The sequence below is a fragment of the Leucopleurus acutus genome (assembly GCF_964270905.1).
Source record: "Leucopleurus acutus genome assembly, chromosome: 20".
Classification (NCBI taxonomy): domain Eukaryota; kingdom Metazoa; phylum Chordata; class Mammalia; order Artiodactyla; family Delphinidae; genus Leucopleurus; species Leucopleurus acutus.
The window spans coordinates 46,634,355-46,656,849 of NC_139162.1; the positions used below are offsets into that span (position 1 = coordinate 46,634,355).

At 55.6% G+C, this 22,495-nt stretch overlaps 2 protein-coding genes across 3 annotated transcripts; one reads left to right on the plus strand and one right to left on the minus strand.

Moving 5' to 3' along the window:
- Positions 1 to 1,458: 1,458 nt before the first annotated feature.
- Positions 1,459 to 11,020, plus strand: PLEKHG2 (pleckstrin homology and RhoGEF domain containing G2; the record flags this gene model as incomplete). The annotated part of the gene is made up of 19 exons (XM_082862843.1): positions 1,459 to 1,569; positions 2,235 to 2,358; positions 3,162 to 3,430; positions 3,509 to 3,609; positions 4,524 to 4,590; positions 4,710 to 4,756; positions 4,996 to 5,146; positions 5,469 to 5,606; positions 5,799 to 5,999; positions 6,443 to 6,535; positions 6,624 to 6,710; positions 7,301 to 7,334; positions 7,426 to 7,527; positions 7,626 to 7,673; positions 7,751 to 7,789; positions 7,956 to 7,972; positions 8,158 to 8,334; positions 8,443 to 9,367; positions 9,450 to 11,020. Exons 2-19 carry the CDS (start codon positions 2,256 to 2,258, stop codon positions 11,018 to 11,020), a joined length of 4,170 nt encoding a protein of 1,389 aa, XP_082718969.1. The 5' UTR covers positions 1,459 to 1,569; positions 2,235 to 2,255.
- A 4,158-nt stretch (positions 11,021 to 15,178) lies between these two features.
- RPS16 (ribosomal protein S16) lies at positions 15,179 to 17,750 on the minus strand. 2 transcript variants are annotated; one of them, XM_082861856.1, is made up of 5 exons: positions 17,645 to 17,750; positions 17,406 to 17,507; positions 15,681 to 15,777; positions 15,532 to 15,579; positions 15,179 to 15,390 (listed from the first exon to the last, which is right to left on the minus strand). In XM_082861856.1, the coding sequence occupies exons 1-5, from the start codon at positions 17,690 to 17,692 to the stop codon at positions 15,245 to 15,247; spliced, it is 441 nt and encodes a 146-aa protein (XP_082717982.1). In that variant the 5' UTR covers positions 17,693 to 17,750; the 3' UTR covers positions 15,179 to 15,244. The 2 variants fall into 2 exon arrangements, with proteins under 2 accessions (XP_082717982.1, XP_082717981.1); XM_082861855.1 differs by having other exon boundaries at positions 15,532 to 15,777.
- Positions 17,751 to 22,495: the final 4,745 nt, after the last annotated feature.

The following is a 22,495-nucleotide window of genomic DNA, read 5'->3' on the forward strand; positions in this document are numbered from 1 at the left end:
CATAGGCAGTTTGCTGAGGACCCACAGCCTGACACATCTCCTACTGATTTGCAGACTCAAATTACCAGGCATCTAAGAGGCAATACCACCCCCTGGTGACCAAGAGGAAAACGGCATCTCCCCACAACAGAAAACACTCCCTAACAGATCGTCACCCAGAGTCCCAGGATTCCTCCCAGCTTAAAAAGTTAGGAGACCGAAACGTTTATTCTTTTAAGTGATATAGATGTTCGGGTTGATTAATAAGATGCATAAATTGACAAAAACCGGTAAGAGAAAACTAAAAGTGCTCCAGGTGAGGATCGAACTCACAACCTCGGCATCGCTCCGCTCGCACTGTTATATAAGTACCGCGCGCTAACCGATTGCGCCACTGGAGCTTCGGCCGCACCCTTGCGCCGCGGGGTCTTTCAGTCATTCCTGGCCACGTGACCTTGATGGATTGCTCCGCCTCGTCTTTGCATATACAAATAGGAATCTATGGATTGGCCAATAGGAGAAAGTGCGTTACCAGTTCCGGATTCTCACGCCTGGAAGGCTCTTGCTGTAAAAGGGAAAAGTCCGCGAGGCTTTTGGAATGTGGGGGTGTAGCCTGCCTGGGACTCGCCTTCTCATGAATATTCAGAAACCAGAGAGGAGGGGTCTTAACCCTTCGTTAGCTGGCCGGCCGGAAGGCGGCCCCTCCCCACTGCGGGCGGGAACAGGATATGAGCCCGGGCGGCTGGGGGGAGGGGAAGCCCCAGGCGACCGCCCCCCGCCCCACTGCTGGGACCGGGCTCTCCAGCCACAGATGTATGTGGCGCCGCCGCCGCCAGAGCCGGCGCCACCCATCCCGGAGCCTGAGGGGTCCACAGTCGCAGACTCCAGCCTCCCGAAACTGCACCGCGTCCTGAGGGACCCCGAAGCCCAGGCCCCAGCGTCCAGGCTAGAGGACCCCAGATATCCAGGTGCCCAGCGCCCCCTCCTGGAGGAGCTAGGAGTCCGGGACATCAGCGCCGCGCGACCCTGGAGGCCGAGCTTCCTGCACCCGGTTTCCAAGAATTTAGGATCCCAGACCGGAGATTCCCTCCAGAGTTTCCCAGAAAGCTGAGCCCAGGACTCCCCGGGTTTGAGGAACTTGGGATACGGACTCCTAGCGCCCCATCCAGCCCGTTTGGGGTTGAAGCGCCAACTACTTCAAGAGGACCCTGGAATTTGGGGCTCCCTGCGCTCCCTCCTGGAGTTGGTTTAATCCCTGCTCTTAGAGTTAGGGGAACTCAGGAATCCGGCCCCCCCACCCCACGGCCCCATCTAGAAGACTCAGGAATTTGGGTTCCCAGCACCCCCATCTGAGACTCAAGAGTCGACGCCCCCAGCATCTTCCATTTAGAGGACCAAAGAAATTTGGACCACTGCACCCCATCCTCCGAGAGACCCCGGATTCTGGTTCACGGATCCTGAGAGCCCGAAGTTCAAACCCCTGACTTGCAGAGAGACCCAGGAGTCCCGGCTCTGCGCCTCCCCGGGGACCGTGCTAGGGTCGAATAGGAACTGGGCTGCCTCGGTTCGGGGCTGGAGACTCCCCGGGAGGTGAGGGGGGAGGCGAGGGGCCCCGACGGGTTGGGGGAGGGGGCGGCGCCGCTGCCGCTGAACAATGAGGGGGCGTGCCGGCGGGGGGCGAGCGGAGGAGCTGGCGGGAGTTGGGGGCTAGAGGGGTGTGGGGAGGCGCTGCAGGGGAGCTGCGGCGGTGGGAACCGTGAGTGGATCACGGAGGGACTGGCTGGAGGGGGTCGAGAACTCAGGGCCAGCGCCCCAACTCGCAGCTCTCCGCGGGGGAGGGAGCCGTCTGCAGGACCCTGGCATCCGGTCCCCCAGCCTCCTCCGCCCTCCCCTGGGACCCCGCGGCCTCCCGCCCACGGCTTTTTCCCAGCCCTGCCCCTCGCCCTCGGCTCCAGCCGGAGCCCAAAAGTTCCCAGGATCCCTGAGCCTCCGGCCCCAGACACAGCAGACTCACAGCTTGGACGACTCTTTCGCTCGCTTTACTCTTTTGTCTCACCCTTTCCATCTTTTTCTCAGTGTTATCTCTCCTTGCTACCCTCTTTCTATCACTTTGCCTCTGTCTCCCCCAGTAGTTACTCCCAGGGCCCCCTCCCAGGATTTAGACCACACTGTTCATTCTCAGCCCCCAGCCTCTGAGCGTGGGGGGCAGGGAGGCCTATGGGGTCCTGATATCCAGGAAGGGGGTCTTTCTGCAGAAGCCGCTGAGCCACTCAGCCATGCCCGAAGGAGCCCGTGGACTGGGCCTGTCCAAACCCAGCCCTAGCCTCGGCCGCAGAGGTGAAGTGTGTGACTGTGCGGCTGTGTGTGAGACTCGGACAGGTGAGCCTGTGAGGGAGGGGTGGAGCCTGCTGGGCATTCATTCTTTCATGAAAGACACTGCAACGCTCTGGGGCTGACCCAGTGCTGGCAACACAGGCTGACCAAGACAGCCCCAGCCCTGCATGCACAGAGCTTCAGGTCTGGTCCGGGAGATGGACCCATCCCCATACCACGATAGTCCAGAGGGGAAGCCCAGCATAGAGTGGTCAGGGCTGGGATGAGGAAAGCCCCGGGGACTGTGGGAACTTAATCTGGGAGGTCCAGGGAGGCTTCCTGGAGGAGGGGACATCTAAACTGAGAATTGAAAGATGAGGAGGAATGAGTTGAGCGAGGCAAGGGAGAGTGTTCTGCACAGAGGGAACAGTATGTGCGGGGGCACAGAGGTGAGAAGAGGCTGCTTATTTGAGTAACTGAAAGAAGCTGAGTGTGACTGGAGTCCAGAGGGTAAGAAGTGGTGTGTCGGGACGAGAGCATACTGGAAAGGTCTCTAATGGCCACCTTGCACAGGCCCCTGTGGATCTGAGGAATCTGGAATTTACCCTGAGGGCAGGAATGGGGTTATACTCATGGGAGTGAGAGAGTCAGGCCAATTAATAAAGTTCTCCCAGGATGACACATGGAGGTGGATTTAAGGAATGGAGACCAGCAGTCCAGAGAGGACTCTGAAGGGAGAGGACAGGGCACAGTGAGGGGAGCAGGGAGCCCATGGGAGAGCTGTTGAGCAGGGGTGGGTGAGCGTGGGGGCTAAGTGCACTTACTCAGTTGGGGAGACCCCCTGATCGCCTCTTCCACACCCCCAGCAGCCCCTGCAACCCCCGCCATGGCCTCCCCCCGAGGTTCTGGGAGCTCCACATCCCTGAGCACAGTGGGCTCAGAGGGGGACCCGGCTCCAGGGCCCACCCCAGCCTGCTTGGCCTCCAGGCCAGAGCCCCTTCCGGGGCCCCCCATCCGCCTGCATCTGTCGCCCGTGGGGACCCCGGCTTCGGCGAAACCCTCGAGGCTGGAGCGTGTGGCCCGTGAGATCGTGGAGACGGAGCGGGCCTATGTCCGGGACCTCCGCAGCATCGTGGAGGTGAGGCGGGTAGGCACCCAAGTGCAGTGGGGACCCAGGCCAGCCCCTCCACCCCTGTAACCCCAGTCATTCCCACAGGACTACTTGGGCCCTCTGCTGGACGGCGGGGTTCTGGGGCTGAGCGCGGAGCAGGTGGGCACGCTGTTTGCCAACATTGAGGACATCTACGAGTTCAGCAGGTCAGGGACGGGTGGGATGGGCAGCAGCGCTGGCTCGGGGGGTCGGGGAGGCAGGCTGTGTTCTAACCCCAACCCTGGCACCCCACAGTGCCCTGTCCAGTCTGGAACACAGGGCGTCATGACGTTGGGCAGGGGTCATGATGGGGAGTGAAGATCCAGAGTGGTGGAGGCGTGAGGTGGATGGGAGCCTGAGGGCCCAGCTGAGGTCCAGATATCGGGATGGGTCCAGGCAGCGAGATGGGGCTATCCCTGTGTCAGGTCTGGGATCGTGATGAATCCAAGGCTTGTGTGGGGCCTGAGGATCGTGACAGTGTGAGCATTTGTGTGACCAGCTCATCCTGGGAAACCCCTCAGTCCCAGACAAACCAGAATGGTTGGCCACTCAGTCCAAGGAGCATGACACCGAGTGTCTTGATGACACCTAATTACACTTATTATTATTATTTTTTGGCCGCACTGCTTGGCTTGTGGGATCTTAGTTCCCCAACCAGGGATTGAACCCAGACCCGGCAGTGAAAGCGTGGAGTCCTAACCACTGGACCACCAGGGAATTCCCTAATTACACTTAAAGTTACTGCAGGAGGTTCGTGAGTCACGACAAGGTCTCGGGGTCACAGTGGGATCTTAAGGTATCACAGCTCTGAGCGTCCTGACACCCCTCTCCTTGGGTTGTGCCATGAGACGCCCCAGGCTCATGCCAGCTGTGACAAGATCTCGGGCCGAGGAATGTAAAGGTAACCAAGGACAAAGTCTGAGCAGGTTGCAGTCCCCCATGTCGCGATCAGAGGACCCTTTGTATGGACATGACATCCCTTGAGAGATCCTGGCAGCCACCAGGGCCCCAGTCTCCTGGAGTCCTCCCATGGGGGGCTGGGTGGCAGGGCACCCCCTCACCCTTCCTCTCCCCTCCACAGCGAGCTCCTGGAGGACCTGGAGGGCAGCAGCAGTGCTGGGGGCATCGCCGAGTGCTTCGTGCAGAGGGTGAGGCGAGGGCCTGGGCTGGGGCCTGGGTAAGGGGGGAGCAGGCCTGGGCTAGGCGTTGCGGGGGGGTCATGGGGAGTTGGGAACTGAGGTCTCCCTGACTCCCTTGCTGCCCACAGAGCGAGGATTTTGACATCTACACGTTGTACTGCATGAACTACCCGAGGTGAGGGCCAAGGAGCCTCTGCGGGGCCCCAGGCTGTGCCCACGAGCTGATGTGCCAGCCAAGCTCCCTCCACCCGGACCCATCCAGCTCCTGCCATACCGTGACAGCGTCCACCCTCTCCCTAACCCACCCCGACCCGGGTGGGCCCCTGAGAGTTCCAAAACCCTGGCCACTCCCTGACCCCTCCCGGCCTTGCCCACTGTAGCTGCAAGTCTCCCTGACCTGTGCTGTGCCCCCAGCTCCCTGGCCCTGCTCCGGGAGCTGTCAGTGTCTCCGCCAGCAGCCCTGTGGCTGCAGGAGCGCCAGGCCCAGCTCCACCACTCACTGCCCCTGCAGAGCTTCCTGCTGAAGCCTGTTCAGCGCATCCTCAAGTACCATCTGCTGCTGCAGGTCAGCTGTGGCCCCTGGGGGGCTGCTTGGGGAGGGGCAAGGTCCTGTCCATTGGCCACCTGGTGGAACATCTGGAGAGTGGACCCTGGACGAGTTGGGCAAGGCCTGGGGAGGCATCCGGTCCCTAGAAACTGGGCCGGTGCTTGGGGCAGGGTCTTGCTGGCGGTGGGGGCTGGCGCCAGCTGATTTCACTTCGTGTCTTTGCCTGTTTGTCTCTCTCCGCCTCTGCCCCTGCCTTTATTTCTCTCTCTCTCTTATCCTTGTCATTCTTTCTTCCTCTGTTCCTCTTCCACTCCCTGGGTGCCTGGTGGCTGCCCTCCAGGAGCTAGGCAAGCACTGGGTGGAGGGCCCAGACGCCGGGGGCCGCGAGTTGGTGGAGGAGGCTATCGTGTCCATGACAGCAGTTGCCTGGTACATCAATGACATGAAACGCAAGCAGGAGCACGCTGCGCGCCTCCAGGTGACCCCTGGGAGAGGGCTGGGACCGGCGGCATGCGGGGCAGCGGGCGTGAGGGCCTTTGCGGGGTTCGGTCCGTGCGTTGGAGGGCGGGCTGGGACAGCGCAGTCTGGTTGCTAACTCCCCTGTGTTGGTATGCGTACACCGCCCACCGGTGTGTTCCTGTGCCCGCTGCACCCGGCGTGGTCCCGGCAGGAGGTGCAGCGGCGGCTGGGTGGCTGGACCGGTCCGGAGCTCAGTGCTTTTGGGGAGCTGGTGCTGGAGGGCGCATTCCGAGGTGGTGGAGGGGGCGGCCCCCGACTTCGAGGGGGTGAACGGCTGCTCTTTCTGTTCTCACGGATGCTGCTCGTGGCCAAGCGCCGGGGACCAGAATACACATACAAGGGCCACATCTTCGTGAGTTCAGGGATGGGGCAGGGCCAGAATGTTACCTGCCAGGTATGTTCTATACACGCATACCTGTAGACCTAAAGGCTGGGGGCAGGATCCGCAAGGAGGGACAACCCAGCTTAAAAGGGCCATGTTTTCTTGAGTCCAAGGAGGGGGGGCAGGGTTTAATAAGGAGGGGTGAGGCCAGTGGGATGCACGGGTGGTGCGGGCCTGGAGGGGGAGGACCTGGATTTGCCCACCAGACAAGCATCTTCATGGGCAGGCACGTCTTCTTGATCCAGATGAGGCGGGGAGGGCTGGTGAGGGAGAGCTGAGCCCAGCCTGGTGGGGAGGGTCGACAGGGGGAAAGGGGACATTTTTCTAGGGGGTAGGGACCCAGATACACACGAGGGGCACATGGATGAGTCTGAGGCCTCTGAACTTGCCTCCCCTCTCCGCCCCTCATCCAGTGTTGCAACCTGAGTGTGACTGAGAGCCCTCGAGACCCTCTAGGGTTCAAGGTGTCTGATCTGACCATTCCCAAGCACAGACACCTGCTCCAGGTGAGCAGAGGGTGGGGCTGGGCGGGCAGGGATCCCCCAGTCCCTAGACCTCACCCCGGCTCCCCATTCCACCCCACCCCACCCCCAGGCCAAGAACCAAGAAGAGAAGAGGCTGTGGATTCACTGTCTCCAGCGCCTCTTCTTTGAGAATCACCCCGCCTCCATCCCTGCCAAGGTACAGCTCCTGCCACCGCGGGGGGTCCTCAGGGTGCTGGAGAGTCCCCTCCCCCAGTAACACCGAAAAACCCTGACTGCAGGGGATGCCGTCTTAGAACATGGTAGTTAAATTGCAGTGTTACGTTGCCGGGGTTTCAATCCCAGCTCCATCACATCCCTGCTTTGTGACTTTAGGCAAGTAATTTAAACTCTCTGGCTTCAGTTTCCTCACCTGGAGGAATGATAGCATCAACCTCATAGGGTTGCGGTGAGGATTAGTCATTATCAGTCATGTAAGGCACCTGACATGTAGTAGCACTTTTTTTTTTTTTTTTTTTTTGCGGTACGCGGGCCTCTCACTGCTGTGGCCTCTCCCGTTGCGGAGCACAGGCTCCAGACGCGCAGGCTCAGCGGCCATGGCTCATGGGCCCAGCCGCTCCGCGGCATGTGGGATCTTCCCGCACCAGGCCACGAACCCGTGTCGCCTGCACTGGCAGGCGGACTCTCAACCACTGCGCCACCAGGGAAGCCCAGCAGCACCCTTTAATAGGACCGTGACTGGGGTGCTCAGGGACCAGCCCCCTCATCCCTCATCCTTGTCTCTTTCAGGCAAAACAAGTGCTCCTTGAAAACAGCCTGCACTGTGAGTTGGGGCCCTGTGTTGGGAGGATGTGGCAGTAGAGGAATCACTTCTAAGAAAAAGTAAAGTGTTAGCCCCAAATCTCTCCCTGCAGGTGCTCCTAAAAGTAAGTCTATCCCAGAGCCCCTGACACCTCCACTTGGGTCTCCCCGACCTCGAGATGCTAGAAGTTTTACCCCTGGACGAAGGAACACAGGTAAAAGAGATGGAACCCTGAGTTCCCTCTCCCTCCACTCCTCCCCCAGAAGCCTGGAGCTGGGCTCCTAACAAGGTTCTGATCCGCCTCTCCCATAGCTCCATCTCCAGGACCCGCCACTACCCGCCGTGGCCGCAGACAGTCTGGTGAGTACCCTTCACCTAAAAGTGAACTAGGCATCAGGTGGGACCTGGCCCCTGACATCACTGTGTCCTCCCTCCAGAGCCCCTGAAGGACCCTTACGTCATGTTTCCACAGAACGGTGAGGGACCACCCACCCCGGCCTGCTCCGTCCCTGTCTGTCTGTCTGTTCCCGGGGATGCCCAGAGTTCATGAGGGAGGGGTGATAGGGGCAGCTCATCAATGACAAGGAATAACACTTGTTCTTACATCTCACTCTTTTCTCTTTCTCATCTCTTCATCCCCAGCTAAGCCTAGACTCAAGGTGAGAAACATCCTGGGACAGGGTTTGTTTTGGGTCCTGGACTCCTGGGTCTGAGGGAGGAGGGAGCTTGGGTTCCAAAGTGCTGGGTCTGACGAAGAAGGGAGCTGGGGACTGGATTCCTCTGTCTCAGGGAGGAGGGGGATGGGGCCCTGGACTCCTGCCCTCCTTCCTTTCCTTCCTCACAGCACACTGGCAGTGAGGGGGAGCTCTACCCGCCCTTAGAGCCTCTGCCACCAGTTCCAGCTTCTGAACCCCCTGAGGACCTGGAGGACACTGGGCCCCCCACGCTGGACCCCTCTGGGACCTCAATCACTGAAGAAATCCTGGAGCTGCTAAACCAAAGAGGCCTCCGGGATCCAGGGGTGAGCCGGGCATCCCCTCACGGTGTCCTTGGGGCTCTGGGCCTGGGCAGGCACAGCCTGGGGGTCAGGGGGGCCAACCCACCCTGATACGTTTGGCTTCTTCCTCAGTGCCCACTACAGCCACCCCCCCATGACATTCCCAAGTTCCCCGGAGATTCCCAGGTGCCAGGCGACAGTGACACCCTTGCATTCCAAGCCCTGCCCAGCCGGGACTCTTCAGAAGAGGAGGAGGAAGAAGAGCTGGATACGGATGAACGGGGCCCTTCCCCACTCCACGTCCTAGAGGGGCTCGAAAGTTCCAGTGGGGCTGAAATTCCTGACATTCCCAGCCTTTCCAAAAGTCCTGATGTACCCAACCTCCCTGAAATTCCCAGCCTTTCTGAAATTCCCCAAATGCCCCGCCTTCCCAGTCTCTCTGACATTTCCAGTGTTTTTGAAATGCCCTGCCTTCCAGCCATACCCAGTGTCCCCGACATTCCTAGTCTCTCCAACGCTCCCACCCTCCCCTGTGACTCCTGGCTCCAGGGACCTCTGCAGGAGCCGGATGAGGCTCTAGCCACCAGGAGAGAGCTCTTCCCTGGAAGCAGTTCTGGAAAACTGGGAGAGCCCTCCTCAGAAAGCAGGGCAGGCCAAGAGGAGGGTGAAGGAGTATCATACCCAGCTTTCCAGCCCCGGGATGTCACCCAAGGTCAGGAATTCCCAGATGAGCTGGAGTTCCGCCCTTGCTCAGAAATCCGGAACGCCTGGCGGGCACTGGAGCAGGGGCAGCCGGCCCGGCCAGGTTTCCCAGAGCCGCTGCTGATCCTGGAGGATTCAGATCTAAGTGGAGGCAGCGGAAGCGGGAAGGCAGGAGCCCCAACTTCGGAGAGGTCAGCGTCCCGAGTGCGAGAGTTGGCCCGGCTTTACAGCGAGCGGATCCAGCAGATGCAGCGGGCTGAGACCCGGGCATCAGCCAACGCCCCCCGCCGCCGGCCACGGGCTCTGGCCCAGCCGCAGCTGTTGCCCTGCCTGCCCCGTGAGCAGGCTGAGCCAGGTGAGGTCCAGGTATGTGGTTGGCAGACGCAGCCCATGTGGGGGCATCCGTCCTAACTCTCTCCACCTTGCTTTGCATACAGGGCCCCTGCCTGCCTTTGGACATGTGCTCGTATGTGAGCTGGCCTTCCCGCTGACCTGTGCCCAGGAAGCTGTCCCCCTAAGCCCTGCTGCCCAGGTTCAAGCTGCCACAGCTGTGACTAAGCAGCGAGGCTGCCTGGACGGCCAGGGTCTAAATGTTTCAAGTTTGCCTGAGCAACACCATCTGGGCATCCAGGTTCCAGCTGCTACCCCTCTGCCTGAGCAAGGAGGCCTCTGGAATATCCGGATTCCAGCCACCACACCTTTGCCCAAGCAGGAAGGCGCCCCCAACGGCCAGATGCCAGCTATTACAACTTTGCCGGATCAAGAAGGCCACCCGGAAATCCAAGTTCCAGCTGCCACTCCTTTGGCCGAGCATAGAGGCCACGTGGATATACCGGTTCCATCTACCACCTCGTTTCCTGAGCAAGGATGCCACGTGGACATCCAAGTTCCAATCACCCCAGCTTTGCCTAAGCGGGGAAGTTGCTCTGATGTCATGGCTTTAGCCGCCACTCCTACGCCCAAGCGAGAAGGCCACCTGGACAGCCAGAGCTCAACCAACACCCCGTTAACTAAGCAAGGAGATTCTAGGGCTGTTGAGTCCCCAGCCACTGCCTGTGGCCAAGCCGTCGATCCTTTGCTTATACACAGAAGCAGCCTAGACCCTCAGATCCCAGCTGACACCCCACTGCCCTTGCAACACGACCTCCCCGACATTCAGGTTCCGGGTACCTCACCTTTGCCTGCACATGGAGGCCACCTAGACCATCAGACCCCAGCCAACACTCTACCGTCCTTGCCCCAGGACCTCCCACACTTTCAGGTTCCAGCTGCCGTACCTTTCCCGCAGCCACAAGGCCTCACGGACACCCAGGTCCAAGCCCTCCCACCTTTGCCCCAGCAGGGAGGCCTCCCGGACATCCAGGGTCCAGCTGCTGCGCCTCTGCTTGAGGAGCAAAGCCTCACAGACCTCCAGGTTCAGAAACTGACACCTTTGTTGGAGCAGAAGAGCCTCACCAACGACCATGTTCCAGCTGCCCCACCTTTGCCTGAGCAAGGGGGCCCTCGGGACATTCAGGGCCTGTTACCCACCCGAGTCCAGACCACGGTGGTTTTGTCTAAACAAGGAGGCCACGCGGTCTCTCACGTTGCCAGGTCAGAGTCTTCAGACTTGAGCCCACCCCACAGTCCCCCACTCACAACCCGGCAGCTCCTGGGCTCCAATGCAGCTGCCCTGTCAAGATACCTGGCAGCCTCATACATCAGCCAGAGCCTGGCGCGGCGGCAAGGGCCTGGAGGAGAGGCTCCCCCGGCCTCCCGGGGCCCTTGGCCCTCCTCCGCCCCCACGTCACGGGCACCTTCACCGCCACCCCAGCCTCAACCCCCAGCGCCCCCAGCCAGGAGGCTCAGCTATGCCACCACGGTCAACATCCACGTCGGGGGTGGCGGGCGGCTACAGCCAGCCAAGGCCCAGGTCAGGTTGAACCACCCTGCTCTCTTGGCAACCCCCCAGGAATCAGTGGGCCTTCGCAGAGCCCAGGGGGCTCCCGACGCCCCTTTCCACATGTGAGCCAGGATGTCGCGCTTCTTGAAAAGCAGAGACTTCAGCCAGATGCCTCAGACCCTCAGAATTCACCCGGAAGTCCAGACGCTGAACACAGGTCTAAAAATTGCCACAGCTTTCCGACACCTGGAGTCTTTGGCAAGTGGGCCTTATTACCTAACCTGGATTAACCCAACAGGGATGGGGAAGGGGATGTCATTAATATTTTGTTAATATTATGAAATTATGTATCTTTCCCCATTCTGGGGGCCGTGGGGGATGACAGAAGACGACAATGAATGGGAAGGTCTGATACAGCACAAATCAGTCGTTCTGAAAATTTGGGGAATCTCAAACTCCTTTGAGAATTACTGAAGACTGGACCCATTACAGTTTGGTGTGTGATTTTAGAGGGTTTATGAACTGCTTGATGCCTATCCAGGAAGGCCAAGTTAAGAAGCTTTCTCCCAAGCAGATCCCTCAAAATTCATTCCCTTAGCAGTTTATCCAGTTGATGTGTCCCACCATCATCTATTCCTCTCATCTACTTAGCCAATTCTATCCACCCAGCTATCTCTCCGTCATCTCCCTCTGTCCATCCGTCTTCCAATCCATCATCTCAGCCGTATGTCTTGCTTTATTCAACTTTCTCTACCCTATTCATCCATCATCCTACCCCACCCCCCATCTAGCACCCGTTCCTCCGTCAATCCACTCATCTATTATCCCACCTGTCCATCTTCTCCAACCAACTCTCTCCATTCATCCATTTGTCCCTCCATATTCCCATCTATGTCCATTCATTCATACATCTGATCACTCAACCATCTCCTAATCCATCGAGCCAACCGTCCATTTAACCATCTCTACCACCATCCATCCAACCATTTTAATCTCTTTACATCCATCCCTCCTTAATTGGATTCTTCTGGGTCTTGGTACTACAAAATTTCGGAGACAAGTTCCCCGCTAATGCCAAAATGGATCAGGTTTGGGGTTCTGGCAGAAGTGTCCCACATCTGCCTTATTGCTCTTGGCAACCACTCTCCACCCTCCTAAGTATTCCAGTTCTTGTACCCACCCATCGAATTCTTCTATCAGATCTCTTTACTCCCTCTCTCTAGTTGGGGACCTCTACAGTGCCTCGATATGCCCCCACACCCCAAAGTAATTCAGGTCTTAGGGACAAAGGCTTTTATATTAAGATCGTTCTGTCCTCCTCCCAGCAGTGGTAGGCCCAGTGAGAAGCACAATTTAAGCGGTTTCTTTGGTCATATTAGCTGCTTTTATTGAACACTTAACCTCTTGTGCTTTAGTGCATCATCTGTTTAGTCTTCCCTGGAATTCTCTGAGACACCGCAGCATCATGGCTGAGTTGAAGTCCCAGCTTTTCTAGTACTTGGTGTGTTAACTTCCCTCCGAGCCTCGGTTTCCTCATCTGCACAATGAGGACAGCAATACCTGCCTCGCAGGATCATCGGAAAGTTTCAGTGAGCGTATCCTTACTTCCCAAATGTATTTAAGCCTGACTCACCGAGGCAGTGTTCAAATCAGATGCCCCAGGATCTAGTCCCAACCCATGGAATGAGAACCTCCAAGGCAGGAGCCTAAGAGTCTGGTTTTAACAATCAATTAACGGCAACAACAAAAAATGCTGTTATTGAGTACTAACTGCATACCACAGGCATTAGTCACTTTATTTGAACTCGTTCACTCTGAGTCCTCACAACATCCCTAAAAGGCAAGTGAGGATGATTCTTACCCCCCACTTTAGAGATGAGGAAACTGAGGCACAGAGAGGATAAGGGACTTGCCCAAACAAGTGGGAAGGAGCAGAGCTGGGACTCATCCACACTGCCAAGCCCATCGGCACTTTTACTTGAGGGCGTCAGGCGCTGTTCTTGTCACTGGGGGCACAACAGGGAATAATTCCTTGCCCACAAGGGGCTTGCAGCCTGGTGCTCCAAAGGCCCTAGGTAATTGGTCATTAGCTGGGTAAACTGAGTAAGTCCTGGCTCAGTAAGCGTCAGCTGCTGGCTTCTGTTCAGTTATTGAGTGGTTACCATGCCATACACCAGGGCCTAGACTGAGTCGGCTTCTTGGCCTGGACCTGCTCCGCTGCAGCCTCCCGACAAAGGTCAGGGCTGAGGCTGGCCCTCCCCTCTTCCGCCCCCGGCTGCACATTCCCAGCTGAAAGAAAGTTCCCAGCCTGGCCTGGGCTCCCAGCGGTGCCGGAATTCCTGGTATTTGAGGAGGCAGCAGGGAGGAAGGAGGCCGTCTACTCCAAGGCTTGGAGTGAAGAAGGAGAGGCAAGCCCCCTCAGCCACTCCAGATGCATCCCAGCTCTGCCTCTGGGAGGGGGCTAAGAGTCTCAGTAAGGGGGTCTCCGGACCCCGTGCGAAAACCCTGGGCACTAGGCCTGCCTCGGGCCCTCCTACTCCCTGCCCCTGAATTCCATTCCTCCTGCCTGCCCGACTCCTACCTCTGCTTCATAACCCCAGCTCCAACGCCTCCTCAGGAATACCTTTCTTGCTGGTCTACTACAGCCTGCCTTTTGTAAACTGTCTTTAGAGCTGCAATTAAGACAGGCTTGAAAAGGGAAAGGGCAGCTGTCCACTGCCTTCTTTGGGACACTGCTGCCCTCCTTGGGATGTTTAGGTTAATGCCAGCCAAACCCAGTTAACCCGAGTTAACTCCAGCTCCAGTGCAAAACTTGGTGAGGTAGTTATTTAGCCACTAGGCTAACTTTCTCACCAGCTAACACGAAGACACCTGCCTGTCGCCAACCTCACAGGGATGTTGTAAACACTTAGCCTGGCAACCAGATGGAGCTCAATCAACCCCGCTCTCCATCTGTAAGAAGCACTTTGTATGTTTTCTCTGTACACCAGTGCTGTCCCACAGAATCTTCCTGTGACAATGTTCTCATCAGTGCAGCCCAGCTTGGCGGCCACATGTGGCTACGGTTTTGGTAGGGCAGACATACAAAAAGGGCAACTAGTCAGTAAATCCCAAGGTCCTTCTTTTATAAAGAAAATTTGTGAAACTCTCCTTGATTAAGTGTGTAATGATGTTCTTGCCAGTACTCAGCAGGGGGAGTAGTGAGGAAGCCCACTTGGGGGTAGATCGCTTAAGTATCCAGGTTGGCTGCAAAGGCTGGTATGGAAGCACAGATGCCCTTCCCACCCCAATGATGTTCACTAGCTTCCTTTAAAAATGGGGAAAGAAACTGAAGGCAACTTAATTCACAAACAGTACTTCCCAATACGTATACCAGGGCCATCCCACAGAACTTTCTTCCATGATGGAAATGCTCTATCATCTCTGCAGCCCAGTGGTAGCAACTGAGAGCCCACCTAAGTCAGCTATTATCATCCCATGGCAGACACAATAGATGAACAAGTCCTCAGACCTATGTTTCCAGGCCCATAAGGACAGTCACCACACTGAGCATAACTGGGACCTGCTTTAAGGAGGCCACGGGGGTGTGGCAGACTTTCTCAGGAGTTATTGTTGACATCCTGAAGGATGTGGCCAATCGGGGATATCATGCACCCATCCACAATGGGGTGGTTACAGCCCCCTGCCCCAATCTCAATCCTATCTACACTACAGGTTGGCATTAAGGAAAATTCCTTTCCCAACACAGGCATGGATGGCTCTTAGTTGCTGACTTAAAGACTCCATCCAGGCAGTTTCTCCTCACTTTGTAGTAAAGATTATTGATCTTACACATTTCCCCTGCTCTTCTCTGACATGTCATTAAAACAACAGCAAAGAGACTTCCCTTGTGGCGCAGTGGCTAACACTCCACATCCCCAATGCAAGGGGCCTGGGTTTGACCCCTGGTCAGGGAACTAGATCCCACATGCCACAACTAAGACCCGGCACAGCCACATAAATATTTAAAAATAAATTAAAAAATAAAACAACAGTAAAAAGATTGGGGAAAAAAAAACTCACAAGGATACCCCAACACAACCAATGACCTAGAACCACGCCCACCTCAGCTGTGGCAACACACTGGACTCTACTGGAGGTGCACAGAAACTGAGACCAGGCCTGCTCCCACCAGCCTCTCCAACCCAACCCATCTCCTACCACGAGTGGTAGCCTCTAGAAAGGCTTCTGGGGCATCTCCTGTATTCCTTTTAGACAAAGACCACCACAGAAGACCACAGCATAGTCCTTGAAACCTTAAATCCCGTAACATTTTTATTATAAAGGTGAACCCTGATCTTTACGACAGGCTTAACGGTAGGATTTCTGGTAGCGAGCACGGGCACCAGGACCTCCAAACTTTTTGGATTCGCAGCGACGGGGATCAGCTACCAGCAGGGTCCGGTCATACTGGATGAGGATGTCTTTGATCTCCTTCTTGGAAGCCTCATCCACGTCTGGGGATTAAAGTAGGAGTGAAGATTTAGATACGCCAGGAAGTGTCCTCCTGCTCTTCGTGACTAAATGCAAGCGTGCCAGAGCTAGACCTTGACCTGCCCCCGCCCCCGACCTGATGGGAAGGACCCACCCTCACTCACATTTCTGGTAATAGGCCACCAAGGCTTTGGAGATGGACTGGCGGATTGCTGTGAGAAAGAAACACACACACAAAAAAGGTACATCAACTTTAGGAACACCCAAGGGTAGGACCCACCTTCCACCCATGTGCCCAGTTCCTGGGACTCACCATAAATCTGAGCTACATGACCACCACCCTTCACTCGGACACGGATGTCAACACCAGCAAATCGCTCCTTGCCCAGAAGCAGAACAGGTTCCAGTAGCTAGAGCAACAGGAAGCATGACAGGATTTTAGATCACAACCTGGGCAGCCAAGCCACCTCACCGAACATTCCTCCACAACTCTCTCCAAGTAGCTTCGGCCACCACTGGCCTCAAAGTATTAGTGGAAGAGGGTTGGGCTGTTACTCAAGGCACTCTGCACAGCCAGCAGAGCAGGGGTGTTTCCAAGACAGAAGAGATCGCTGAAGGCAACCTGAAACTTGAGGTGGGCTCCCTCCTGTGTTTCCCTCTGGACGTCAGATTACCTATCTTTAAGACCAATTCTTAGAATGCTGGCACTTTAGCCCAACACTAAGGAACACCTCTGCAGCCACCAAGGCTGCCCCAAACAGTGAAAAGCCACTCCTGAGCTACGTCACGTGCTTTCCCCACCTGAGCTCTGTGCCCTCCCTTTGAGCCTCACAGATTTCCAGAAAAATTACAACTATGCCATAACCCTATTTTGTTTTACCTACTTCAGGCCTCAGCTCACAAGTCTCCCCCAACCCTGCTCTGAAGCTTCCACCCAGGTTTGAGCCAGAAACCTTCTCTGGGTTCCTGTACGCCAGCTTTGACTACTTTGGAGCAGTGTCTGGTATTCGGGTCCAATGTGTCTCACCCACTGAATTGGGAGCTCTGTGGCGGCAGGCCCTGAAGCCATCAGGGTCACTGATTTGTCTCCAGCTCTCAACACAGGCTGCACACACAAAGCCTTCGAGTAAACTGACAGTAAGAATAAGCCACAATACTCAATTATCTGCTATACAAAGGAATCTCAGACACCACCTTATTAAGTTTTAACTAACCCTGCAACGGAGATGTTATTCTTCACCTTTAAAAGCAATAGACTTAACAAATGCATTCTCACACACACCAACAACCTCACGAGGAAAATCCAATTTACCCTCACAACAGCCCTCCAAGGTAGGAATTATTCCTATTTTACAGAAAAAGTAAGTTACTGCCTCAAATCACTCAGCTAGAAACGGCAGAAATCAAACTCGGATCTCTTTCCATTCTGAGCCAAAGAAACTGAGACCTTCCAATAAAACTTTATTCAGGAAAAAAAAAAAAGGCTCAGACAGGGAGAGGAGGAACTCCTTTCACAGCCAAGCAGAACAAACTCAAATTCTTATAATGCTTATTAAGTATGTACAATATTCAAACCCTACTTTAATCACAACGTTTCGAAGAACAAAACATTGATTCCTGTTGTCGGAGAGTGTATACTACCCTAAAAGTCAAAACATTAAGAAATAAACAACCTTATATCCCTATTAACTTATTGCAAGAAATCAGACCACATAAACTTGGGTAATCCCCATGCCATCCGGTCCCCAAAACTGAGTGAGCTTTCAAATAACCCAGTTAAGCACCTGCTTAATCTTCAACATCCACGTTTCCACTCTCAATTCAAGCTTTTGTAACATCGCCTGAACCCCCAACACCCGACTCCATTCATCGACAAATACCCCATTTTTCTGTCCTCTACTCAGCTTCTAAACGTCCCATTATTGACACCAGACCCTTCAGCTTCCAAGATCGACGAACTCCAAGAACCCACTTACTCCAACATCTCCATCTCCAGAACCCTCCACTCAACCCAAACAACCATCCTTAATTCCGGTACCTTGTACTGCAGCGTGCGAGGTTCGATCATCTCCAGGGGTCGCCCGTTCACCTTGATGAGGCCGTTACCTCGTTTGCAGTGCGCCACGGCCGTGGCCGTCTTCTGCGGAAAGCGAAGGGAAAACAACGGAACCACGTGAGCTCCGGGCCCCGGCTCCCAAGTCGACCCCAGACCCCTGCCCACAAGCCTCTCCCCGACCCAGGCCTCCCCTCGCCCCTACCATCGGGAGCCCGACTTACCTTGCGTCCGAAGACCTGGACTGACTGCAGAGGGCCCTTAGCCGGCATGGCTGCGAGCGTTCACAGGAGCTCCTCACCGTGCAGCGCCGCAACCGGAAAAGGAAAATCCGGGCCCAACCTGGCTGCTTTTCAGGGTCTGCGCAGGCGCGTTGTGCTCACCTTCGCGACAGAAGGGAGCTTTACGGCTAGTGGGCGGGGCTTTGGATTGGCGGCGGGAAGGTGGGTCCAGAGAGCGGAGGGGGCGGGCCCCGGGAGCGGAAGGGGCGGGGCTTGAAGGGTGTCGGGGGGCTGACAGAGAAGGGTGCGGACGAGACGGAATTTACATCCTTGGTCTTCCTTGATCACCGCCACTTCTCATTTGCATTTAGGCTCTTTAATAACCTCCCTCCGCTCCCATACGCAACCGATTATCGCCCTTTTCGAAGGAGGTTTGTGTTACTGCTTCATCATCGGCAATCTTCTTCCCCTCTAGAGTTCCCTTCTGAGAAACCTGGCAAGATTCAGACTCCCCCTACGTCCTAGAACCCACCTCCTTAGAGAATCCCCCCAGAATCCTTTTCCTCTTAGAGGCCCCTACCCCAGAGTCTGGCTTTCACCAGAACTTCCTTTCTTTTAGAGTCTCCTCCTGCCAGAATTTTTCTCTGAGAGGTCTTCTCCCAAAACCCCCTCCTCAGAATCCTCACACTAGACTCTTTCTTTCCCTGAATCTCCCTCCACTCAGGGCCCTTTCCCCCCGCCATAATTCTCCCCAGAATCTTTCTCTCCTCAGACCCACGAGCCCTAGAATCCCCCTTCTTCAGAAGCTCCTTCCCCAATCCGCTTTTCCCGCAACTGTCCCCCTAGAACCCGTTTTCACAAAATCATCATTTTCAGAGCCCCCTCCCTCAAAATCTACCTTTACCAAGAATTTGTTTTCCTTCAGAGCCTCCTCTCCCCAGCAATTGTCTCCCCTGAAATTTGCCTCCCCACTAGAATCCCCCACTCCTTGGAGACGCTCCAAAATTCTACTCCTCAGAGTCTCTATCTGAGAACCCTCTTTCTCCAGACCCCCCCAAATCACCCTCCTCTCTAGGCCCCTCCCACACAGAATTCTCTATCCCAGGGGTCCCCAACCCTCAGGATCTAACGCCGGGTGATCTGAGGTGGAGCTGATGTAATAATAATGGAAATAAAGTGCACAATAAATGTAATGCACTTGAATCATCCCGAAACCATCCTCACCCCCACCCCCGGTCCTTGGAAAAATTGTCTTCCACGAAAACGGTCCCTGGTGCCAAAAAGGTTGGGAACCACTGCTCTATCCCCAGTCCCCCCAGCCCATCTGAGGAACCTCAGGATTGGGTAGCTCCCTGGCCCCCCACCACTCAGGATGCTCCCTTCCTAGCCCAGAGCTCCCTCTCAGGGCTGCAGGGAGCCCACCGTTGCCTCAGTTTCTCTGGCAGCACTGGGTCTGGAGTCCAAAGTGCAAAAGGGTGTGGTGGCTCACCTGTTCCTGGAGGGTCCAAGACAGGGTGGAGATTGGTGGGCAGGTCAGGGGCCGGAGGGAGGATCCTGCAGCTCAGAATCCAGCTCCTAAAGGGTGAGAGAGGGAGAGGAGCCAGGCCCCGGGGAGAGAGGAATGGAAGACCCAGTGGCTGACTTGGAGGGACCCACGGACAGATACACAGCACAAGAGAGAGACAGGCACACATGGAGGAGAAGGCAAAGACGGGACCAACAGAGGAGAGGAAAAAGAAGAGAGACACCAGGTCAGTCAAAGATAGAGCCAGGAGACACAAGTGACAGAGATCCAGAGGCAGAGAGGCCAACCCTCAGAGAAAGAAGACAGGCAGGTACAGGCAGGCACGAAGATTCCAAGACACTTTCAACAGAAATAGAAGTAGAAAGCAGAGCAGAGACTCCCAAATATGTACCTGCAGACACAGATAAAGCCTAACCCTGGTGTTTTCCAGTGAGAAGACAGGCCACAGAATGCACATGCTTTCACACACTCTGTACTGCCTTATGGGCCTGTTTGGGGGGCAGGCGAAGCTTCCAAACTCTCCAGTCTCTCCACGGTGATCCTCATAGCCTTGCTAAGTCTGGTATCTTGGGTGGGGGGCAAGAAGCGGGTCTGGGAGTCCCCTGACCTAGGTCCTCCCTACTCTAGGGTCACCATCTCCTCCAACTTCTTGGAGTACATTTCCTGGGTATCTGTGGATTGAGTAAAGCTGGAAGGGAGGGAAAGGGGGCAATTCCCCTCACCTATTCCAGTTTTCCAACTTGCTCCCACTCTCTGTACCTCTTGTTTCCAGGACCCCAGGCCGGAACCAGAGAAAGTCTGGGGGTGGGCAGGGTGCCCATGTGGCCTCTCTGGACCATCCTCCTGCTGGTGCTGCCCTTGGGAGGCCTAGGACCACCCTTCTGCCCAAGGGAGACTTTCTGCTTCCTCATTGCCATCATGAAGTTGCTGGTGAGGAGGGAGGGAAGAGCCAGCAGACAGGGGCAGGCTAGTTAGGGAGTGGGTGGGGGGCATGTTTGAGGAAAGGCCAGTCTCTCCCCCCCACCAAAATCTGATTTTACTCCCTACCTCGCCATTGTAGGGAAGCAAAAATGATGGTACTCTTTACACCGCAGATGATCTTTTGGTGGGTATCTCATTAGCTCCTTACTGAAGTTGGAAGTTTAGGGAGAGCCCACTAGGCTCAGAACATGCACATGTTAAGGCCAGGAGACAGGCAGGCTGGTATTCTGGCTGTCCAGCTCCTGACCCACCCCAGCCTTGACAAATATATATGGCCTGCATTGTGTCTTCATTGCTGCGCGCAGGCTTTCTCTAGTTGCAGGGAGCTGGGGCTACTCTTCGTTGCGGAGCGCGGGCTTCTCATTGCGGTGGCTTCTCTGGATGCAGAGCACGGGCTCTAGGCCTGTAGGCTTTAGTGGCTGTGGCACTTGGGCTCAGTAGTTGTGGCGCATGGGCTTAGTTGCTCCGTGGCATGTGGGATCTTCCCGGACCAGGGCTCAAACCCGTGTCCCCTTCATTGGCAGGCGGATTCTTAACCACTGCGCCACCAGGGACATACAACAAATATAGTTTATTCACTGCTGTCTCCAACACCTACTACAGTGACTGGCACATAATCACAACAAACGATGATGGTGATGATTACAGCTATTCTCATATAGTGCTTACCCTGTGCCAGGTACTCGTCAGCATATTAGCTTAATTACTCTTCACACTGACCCTATGAGGTAAACAAGGCCATCATGTATGGATGTGAAGGTGTACACTGCACAAGAATCCCACATCTACAAGGACAGTATTCTCATCCTGGATATATTTGTCAATTTCCAGCAGACGGCAGTAAAGTATCTTGTTCTAACAAAATCAGCACTTAGAAGTACTTTAAGGAAGGAGTGTCTTTTTCTAACTTACACAGGTGCACTTCCAGTGAAGGTAGCAGGTAGGGATTATTCAGAGCTCCACTTTACAGACAAGGAAACTGAGGCTCAGAGAAGTGAAGGGGCTTGTCCCAGGCCACAAGTCAGAAATTGTGGGGGTGAGGACTTGGGATCAGCCCTTGCCCAGAGACACCAAATCATTCTGTCCCCACAGGTGTGTCCTGCTGAGGCTCTAGGCTGCTTCTGGCTGGAGCTGTCTGTGATTGGGTTTGAGGAGGGCCCATCCATGGAGACTGCTGTGTTCAGGCTACAGCGCCTATTGGATGCCCTCAGGTCCTGGCTGTGGGTGACTGGCTGGGGCCCTTGTCCACCCTGTGGAGGACACCCTCAGAGACCTGTCCATCTTTTTCTGGCCAAACTCTTGGAGTTATTACAGGGTGCTTGTGCTCAGCATCTGCCCTCAGCACGAACCTGGGAGGATACAGACTCCCTGGTACTCCCGGAGAGGCTGCGTGGAGAGAGGGAGAGGAGATTCGGTCTTCAGCCCCAGTTCCCAAACCCCAAGTCTTCTCCTTCTAGGCCAGAGGATCTCACCCAGAGCCCCAGAAGCCAGGGGAAGAGGAGAGAAAGTAAAAAATAAGGTGAGATCTGAAGCCTGAAGTCTCTGACCTACTGGGGCAGAGGGTTGGATAAATTGCCCACACCTGTCCCCGTTGTTCTCCCTCTCTTTCAGATACTCCCTCCTCTCTCCTTTTCCAGGAAGGGACCGAGAATTGCACACCTGTCCTCCAAACTCATCCCCATCCCTTGAGGACAGGAAGAGTCTTGTGGCTCACATTCCTGGCTGCAAATAGTCACGACCTGGAAAGCTTTTTTTTTTTTGCGGTAAGCGGGCCTCTCACTGTTGTGGCCTCTCCCATTGCGGAGCACAGGCTCCGGATGCGCAGACTCAGCGGCCATGCCCCAAGGACCCAGCCGCTCCACGGCATGTGGGATCTTCCCGGACCGGGGCACGAACCCGTATCCCCTGCATCGGCAGGCGGATTCTCAACCACTGCGCCACCAGGGAAGTCCCTACATAGTTTATTTTTGAGCTTTGGTTACCTTGTATACAAAGTAGGGGTATCTACCTCCTAGGAATGTTTCAGAGGCTGTGAGATAAAGTCTGATTTATTTGCAAATTTGTTATTATTTGCTAATCTCATGCTTCCTCACGGCTTGGCACACCACGTTAGTGATCTGGACTAAATTCAAGCAAGCACTTATTTCTGGCTAGAAAAGGCCGATCCCAGGGTGTTATAACACTCCGATTTGACCATCCCAAGATGTCAGCTCCACGCTCTACTTTAAGACATCTCTGCCACTCTCAAGATGGCGTCCTGGAAGTGCGTCACCGGGGATGAGCCCCAGAAATCTCGCGTTAGGCGGGGCCAAGTAGTAGGTTCTCGCGAGAGTCACGTCAGTCTCAGC

Bases quoted from the DNA above. Each gene is read 5' to 3' on its own strand.
- RPS16 (XM_082861855.1), bottom strand. From the start codon at position 17,692: ATGCCGGCTAAGGGCCCTCTGCAGTCAGTCCAGGTCTTCGGACGCAAG. The intron at 17,508-17,644 runs GTAAGTCGGGCT...CGCTTTCCGCAG, and splicing joins TCCAGGTCTTCGGACGCAAG to AAGACGGCCACGGCCGTGGC. The intron at 15,778-17,405 runs GTACCGGAATTA...CTGTTGCTCTAG, and splicing joins CTCGCACGCTGCAGTACAAG to CTACTGGAACCTGTTCTGCT.